Source organism: Notothenia coriiceps, unplaced genomic scaffold, assembly GCF_000735185.1.
Source record: "Notothenia coriiceps isolate Sejong01 unplaced genomic scaffold, NC01 NC01_scaffold00030392, whole genome shotgun sequence".
Classification (NCBI taxonomy): domain Eukaryota; kingdom Metazoa; phylum Chordata; class Actinopteri; order Perciformes; family Nototheniidae; genus Notothenia; species Notothenia coriiceps.
In genome coordinates this window covers 1-7,392 of record NW_011363093.1, presented here as the reverse complement: position 1 = coordinate 7,392, position 7,392 = coordinate 1, and the positions used below count along the sequence as shown (strand labels likewise).

Sequence of the window (7,392 nt, the reverse complement as noted above, 5' to 3'; positions counted from 1 at the left end):
CGGAGTTCAATAACTTGACGTCTTTGTCTGTTGTAATACACCGAAACCATTAGTGTCCGTCTTTTCTCTATCTTCGTCTCTAGAATATTTATAAATTTCGTCTACAGGTTCTTTGGGGTTGACGGGGTAAGTCTTTTACAAGGTCAATAGTTGGGATTCGGCGCTATGTTTTCTTTTTGACGTCTTTTACCACAAAATTGTCTAGATAAAAAAATACAAACCAAAAAAATAGATTAAAAACTGGGTCCGACTTCCAATAGCAAGGACCCTTCCAGTGACTTTCCGATTGACTCGTTGTTTACCGACTTTGAACTATTTGGATTGGTTGCAATCTTTTACCCTACCGTTAGAGTAATCAACCTAGCTACGTAGATGTCTCTATCCAGGTCTATACAAATCGTTTCGTGTTTCTGAGCTCCGTCCATCTGTGTTCAACAACGCTAGACCTGATACTAGATACACAGTGAGAGAGGAGAAATGGCCAGTTTCTAGAGTTCGGCAGCTACAGCTCTTGAGGCTACCTTCTGACGCTCCGTCTCGCCACATATTCCTGTACGAATTACCGCGGGGTGGTTGGTGAATGTTGTATGCCAGTATCCAACCGAAACCGGTCCCGACGGTGACGTATCATCTGGATGTGTTTTTTCGTTACTCTTTTCAGTTACTATACTTTTTTATTTAGTTAAAAGTACAGGTTATGGATAATTATATCATGTCCTTCTCTCGTGTTATCTGCATATAAAACTAACTGTGGACAAGATGTCCAGACGGGAAATTGCTACATGAGCACAGGTTGAAACTGCGCCCCAAAGTCGTCCGGAAAGTCGTCGAGTCGTCTCGACTACGGGTAGTCTATCCCGACGAAATAGGTGTGGAATTGTGTGTGTGTGTGTGTGTGTATAGTAGAGTAGGACGGTAATCAATGGGTAATTACGTATTTACTGCATAGTTTTTCGTTTATTAACCGACCGACTTTAGTCATTGTCCAAAAGGATTAGTAAACTTAACTATAGACAGATATAGACTCAGATTTTATCATTGAATTGACAATGTTTAAGGAGGTTATAGACCGTGCGTTTCTCTAGGTCTCGTGTAAACTTGAACATAACGAATAACAAAAATTTACAATTAGAATACGAAAGAAACATTAGTAAATCAAATGAATTAAACTTCTACATGAAAAGATTTGTTTCTATGAAACGGAACAACTATATAGTCGAAAGAGAATAGTATTTTAATAACAACATAGAAACACTTTTACTGTCCAAAAGTATGAAATGATCGTAATCGACCTCAATATAAGACTATAAGTGTTACCACACTTGCACACAGAATGAGAGCCACCGGCAGCCGTAGCCGGACGAGGAGAGAGCCGGAGAAGAACTTGAAGTACAAAGGTTTCACGTACTACCGAGGTTGCCAGAAATATCCGTCGGCAGTGAAGGAGGAAGGCCTCACTTTGGCGTCGCACAGGTACCGCACCGACTGTGTGTGTACTCCAATATCATCTCTTGTCGTCTCCACCCTTCATCACCTCATTGGTTATGCAGTGATCACAATGAATTCCATGTAAAACAATACCATAGTCATGACACGAGGTGATGAATAAAAAGATACTGAAAAATGAAAATGAAGAATGAAAAATTGTGTTTGTGGACATGACGAAGATGAAGAATGTAAACTTGTGTTTATGGACATGAAAGATGAAAATGTAAAAGGTTTGCCGACCAAGGAAATCACCCCTTAACTTAGACCACAAAACACCGTTGCACTTAGTAATAAGTAAATCTCACGTAACTGCACCGAATAACTAAACTTGTTGCTAGGCACATAGAGGTAGTTAAATGTGTGACCAGAAGAAGATTCGCTCTTCTCCCTGGTTACTTTTGCAACAAGTACACACGGCAACCAAGTCTGTCCTTCTGTATAGTAATCGGGATTGTTACCTGTGGTAATAAACAAAGATTAAATTATATTTCTCCTCCGAGTCCTGAGAAATTTGTGTCGACCGATCATATACCTCCATTGTGAAGTAAATGACTCCATGTAAAGTTTCGGCGGAGGAAATGAAAATGAACTCATTTCTTCGTCATATCAGTCGATTTAAGATGAAAGTGTGTCTTCATAAAAATTTGTGCTATAGACATACATGAAGGATGAACCATGCATTCCTTTAAACACACACACACACCACACACACACCACACACACAACACATACACACACACACACATCACACACACAACACACACACTTACACACACAATCACACACACACAACACACACCAACACATCGAAGTGCTCAAGGACTCCACACCAAAGAATGTAGTCACCCTCAAAGCTAGGATGAGGTAGCAGTTACGGAGGATGACACCAGTGTGGGACCGACTGTCTTCCATAGACCGCAAGCACCACGGTCGACGTACAGACTTTGTGTCACTGTTTAATAATAGATCGTACTTATTATAGAGAATCCGATACGTCCTATGTCGTCTCTCATCTGTCCAATATTACGTAGTCACATTTCAGTATAGTAACCGTATGTACGGGTGACTATAACTAACTACCTTTGCGAACGCGGATATGATCAAGACCAGTATGGCTAACCTCGTCCTTACCATCACGTACACATCTCGACGAGAGAAGACTTGACGACTTGTGTTGAGACCTGAAAACGTTCTTCTAGATTGCTGTGTGTGTTTTATGATGAATGGGAGCTGTTAACGGGTGATTATTCGAGATACAGACTGTACTATCGAGAGAACTCACATTGTGCCATTGTATAGTGACGTATCACATTCCCTGTTGTGATATAACCGTATGGGGAGCGGTGACTTAGTTGGTAGAGCTTGTAACTACACCTTAGAATTATGGATACTATCAAGACTCTAATAGGTCTAACCTGTCCTAGATCTCATCGTATCTTAGCACTCAGGCGTTAACAGTAGAGATAGCACTGCTTGACGAACCTTGTTGTGGTGAGACCTGAAGAAGGTCTTCTAGAATTGCTTGTAGTTGTGTTTATTTTATGTGGTAATGATGTTGTGGCTTTTTTTTTACTTGCACCTGACACGGTTCGGATGATTAACTTTTATTTGTTCATTATTTCTTGATTACCTATTGAGTAAAGATGTGACCCGGTTATTATTTACCGTTTAGTGTGCAAGTTTCATATCACACTTGTATTTTTTTACATTGTTATTGGAAATAGTAATTAGTCTTGACAGTCAAAGTTCGTTCGATTCACTGTCCATTCCCTTAGACTAGTTTAGGATGAGTGTCTACAATCTACACGTCGTACTAGCTGGTCAGAAAGGGCAGCTCAGGTTTTATTTACTTAAAGAGCTTACTTGAAAGGGATCTTCTTGCTTGTTTTGTGCTTATGTTTTTTTTTTTGTCAGTAAACAGTGGTGTTTGCAGGGGAGTCTGGAAGAGTTCCTTGGAGGTCCTAGGTGGTTTTTGGAAATTCTTATGAACTTTGAGTGTTTCTGGTTCTCATCAACAGCAACGGCTATATACCAAAGACCGCTATTGTTGCCTGGAGTTGGTACCGCCTACTCCTATACTGTGAAGTTACTAGACCAGGAGATTCTGGGGATCCTGTTGATCTCTCTCTTCGATATATAGTGGACGTTGAATTTAACTCCTTTTGTGTTGAATGTAGAAAATTTATTTGTAATTCAAATGTCTATTTCAACTTTAGGATGAGGATAAAAAGTCTAAAAGAGGGTCTCGTCGTTGCTCCGTTCATACTTAGTGGGAGAACCACACTGACAAAAGCAACTACACCAACGAGAAGCTGCAGCAGTATTTCAACCACCACATGTTCATCATGGAGCAGGAGGAGTACAAGATGGAGGGCATCGAGTGGACCTTCATAGACTTCGGTTTGGACCTACAGGCCTGCATTGACCTCATAGAACGGGTGTGTCTGTGTGTTTTTGCTTGAATTACTTAATTTCTTTTTAAATTGGAAGTATTTGACATCATAGGGGTAGGTTTTATTCGATGGGCGAGGTATAAGATAAGTCAGATCACAGTGAATGATTCTGCATGGTCACAAATACAATCACATGTTAATGAGGATATTTTTCAGCCCATGGGTATTCTTTCCATCTTGGAGGAGGAGTGTATGTTCCCCAAGGCCACGGACAACAGCTTCAAAACCAAACTGTACGACAACCATCACGGGAAGTCGCCCAACTTCCTGCGTCCGCGGCCGGACAAGAAGCGCAAATATGAGTGCCACTTTGAGGTTGTCCATTATGCTGGAGTGGTGAGTATTTTCTATTGTTCTTCATCCTGTTAGAGGTACTTTGCTTAGTAAGGCACCAATTAGAACTGGCCAACTGGTTTCCATCTCGCTGAGAACATTTTTTAAATATATGGACATTTAGTAAGTTTCACTGGTTATAATGAAAGTGTCAAAACATTTTCAAGGTATTTTTAAGACACAAGAACTTTTATTGTACCATAACCACACTTGTGATTCTGGTATTAGGGATTCAAAATAAGTACTTTGGTAGCAAAACAATTTATTGTGTTTTATCTCAAAAACTCGGCAAATTAGATGATTGCTTATTTTGGACCTAACTCAGTCGTTATGTAAACCTTTAAAACATCTGCAATAATATAATAAGAAAAATGTTGGATTACTTAAAATGTAGCTAATGGGAGCATGTAAATCCTGAAAAGAATAGGCCCAAGGACAGAGCCTTGGGGAACTCCTTATTTTTGTTTGCTTAGACGCGAACTGATTGACACAAAGGAGACTATTGAATATAATTAAGAGGATTCACATAGAAGCCCCTGTAGGGAGTTATATCACATTGGAGAATTCTATAAAATAATCAATATATTATCAAAATTGATCTGTATTTGTATTTCCCACAGGTTCCATACAATATCACAGGATGGCTGGATAAGAACAGAGATCCTCTGAATGAGACGGTTGTGAGTCTGTTCATGAAATCCTCCCACAAACTAATGGCTGGACTGTTTGGGGATTACATCAGCTCTGACATGGGTAACTACACTTCATAGATAAACAAACTGAACAACAGACTCCAAGCAATCCAAACAAGAGCAGAACTGCACACTTAAAGGAAAGAGATATAAGAAATACAGGTGAACATGGTGTAACTGTGTACGTTGTAAACAGGTATAATTCTTTCTGTTGTTTCAGCTGGAGAACCAAATGCTGAAGGCAAACACAAGAAAAGGAGAGCAGCTTCCTTCCAAACGGTTTCACAGCTCAACAAGGTGAGTTGACTGTTGATCAGACCTGCGGGAAGGCAAAACAGAATCATGTACTTACATAAAATAAACAGACAAAATACATAGTGTCTATGTTTTAAAAACACAGCCTTAATCATAATTGAATAACTGTTGATCACAAAGTTTGGTTTTGGCGCTTGCTGCCATACTTGTCATTCCGAGAAAGGGGATGCGGCTTACGTGCAATTATAAAAGCAGCATCGACATCGACTTACTGTTGCAGCTTGAGACTCTTCACATACAGGATAGATGTTCTCCAACTGTTTGTTTGTGTGTTTAAATGCAGGAGAATCTAAAGAAGCTGATGGCCAACCTCCGCAACACTCAGCCTCACTTTGTGCGCTGCATCATCCCCAACAACTCCAAGAGTCCAGGTAACCAAACAACAGCAGCAAAACTAAAAGTTACTGCCACACATTTACAGTAAAAGTAACCTAGCATCAATGTTTCCCATTCTGTGAAAGCACTTCAGATAGAATCTTATTTTTGGCACAGTCAATTAAAGGTCCCCTATTATACTGTTTTTCATCAATATATTATAGGTCTCAGATATATACAAACATGTCTCTGAAGTGTTTGTCTGAAACACCAAACAGATCATTGCAGCATTACCCATAATCCCCTCTGTTTCAGCCCTGTTTCAAAAGTGCTGATTCTCTGTCTGTTACTTTAGATGAAAATAAGGAGCCCCTCCCCACACCCCTCTGTGAGATATTTGGTTAAAAAGAACTCAATGGAGCTCTAGGAGGAAATTCAGGTGATAAGGGGGTACCTTGGTTGGTGATTGGCTAATGGTGACACAAGACAAAACATCGTTATGACATCATAAAGTGACCAAAATCTGATCAGCTCATTTTCAGACAGGTTTTTATATAAATGGATCAGGACAAAAAGAGAGAGAATTTTTTTCTTTTGCTGAAACTTCTAGAGTCTCTTTCCACAGAGGGGACACATGTTGATGTATAACAGACATGAAAAAAGAGGATTTTGCATAATAGGTCACCTTTAAGATCTTTCAAAAATCCTTATCTGTTCTCCAGGTTTGATGGATCCTTTCCTGGTCCTCCACCAACTGAGGTGTAATGGAGTCCTCGAGGGGATCAGGATCTGCAGGAAGGGCTTCCCAAACCGCATCCTGTATGCTGAGTTCAAACAACGGTCAGTCCCAAACCTAACCACACAGGTTTACATTTCCGTTGTTTTACTGATCAGTTTTGTCTTTTAAGTCATCAGGGTTTTCCCTCTGTAAGTACTTTCGAGACTGCTTCTCATAAATAACCCATTTATACTTTTCTTTCTCAGTTACCGCATCCTCAATCCTAATGCAATTCCGGAGGACTCGTTTGTGGACAGCAGAAAGGCTGTGGAGAAACTGCTTGGTTCTCTAGACATTGACCACAGCCAGTACAAGTTCGGACACACTAAGGTACAGCACTGTGAATAATACAACAGCACAAATACTGTGATTAATACAACAGCAAACATTATGGTAACACTTTATATTAAGGTATACAAATTCACCATCAACTAGTTGTTAATTAACATGCATATTAGCAGTATGTTGGCTCTTTATTCGTCATTATAAAACTCTTATTAATGCCTTATTCTACATGACCATATTCGACAAGTAATAAGCCATTAGTTGAGAGTTTTTCCTCAATAACCCTCTAATTAGTGCTTATTTATTGCAAGTAAGGAAGTTGTTGTACATGAGTTTTGGTCTTAATATGCTCTGCTCAATATGGGCCTAATAAGGCAGTAGTACCACAAGAATAGTAATTCTCCCATAATAACACTTAACCAATATTATCTATTCCTCTGTAACAAGACATTAAACTATAAGTTTTAATTGTCTCTAAATAACTCGGTTAGGTATGTATGTGCGCATCACTCTCACTCCTCAATGGTAACGTGTATGTGGATTTAGAAACTTCCCCTTCGATCCTATTGGCTCTAACGGTTCAAAACAGGTGTCAATCATCAAAATCGACCGAGGGGGGCCAGAGATATGGTAAATCCACCCAAATGTCCCCAGGAGTGTTTTTGTTGTTGTTGCTAAATCTCTCTAAAAAGGTCAAATGTCACTTGTTTTGCATCAATCTTGATACAGGGTA

At 39.6% G+C, this 7,392-nt stretch overlaps 1 protein-coding gene across 1 annotated transcript; it reads left to right on the top strand.

Annotated features, from left to right (window-relative positions):
* The first annotated feature begins 1,333 nt into the window (after positions 1-1,333).
* Positions 1,334-6,888, top strand: LOC104959525 (myosin-7-like). Its single transcript, XM_010787423.1, has 8 exons — positions 1,334-1,489; positions 3,759-3,926; positions 4,098-4,277; positions 4,895-5,027; positions 5,187-5,263; positions 5,565-5,652; positions 6,319-6,436; positions 6,581-6,888. The coding sequence occupies exons 1-8, from the start codon at positions 1,334-1,336 to the stop codon at positions 6,720-6,722; spliced, it is 1,062 nt and encodes a 353-aa protein (XP_010785725.1). The 3' UTR covers positions 6,723-6,888.
* The last annotated feature ends 504 nt before the right edge of the window (positions 6,889-7,392 follow it).

What these genes read in the sequence shown, in the direction of transcription:
- LOC104959525 (XM_010787423.1), top strand. Translation starts at nt 1,334, where the DNA reads ATGAGAGCCACCGGCAGCCGTAGCCGGACGAGGAGAGAGCCGGAGAAG. An exon ending in TTGTCCATTATGCTGGAGTG is followed by an intron (nt 4,278 to 4,894) that starts GTGAGTATTTTC and finishes TATTTCCCACAG; the next exon opens with GTTCCATACAATATCACAGG. An exon ending in CGGTTTCACAGCTCAACAAG is followed by an intron (nt 5,264 to 5,564) that starts GTGAGTTGACTG and finishes GTTTAAATGCAG; the next exon opens with GAGAATCTAAAGAAGCTGAT.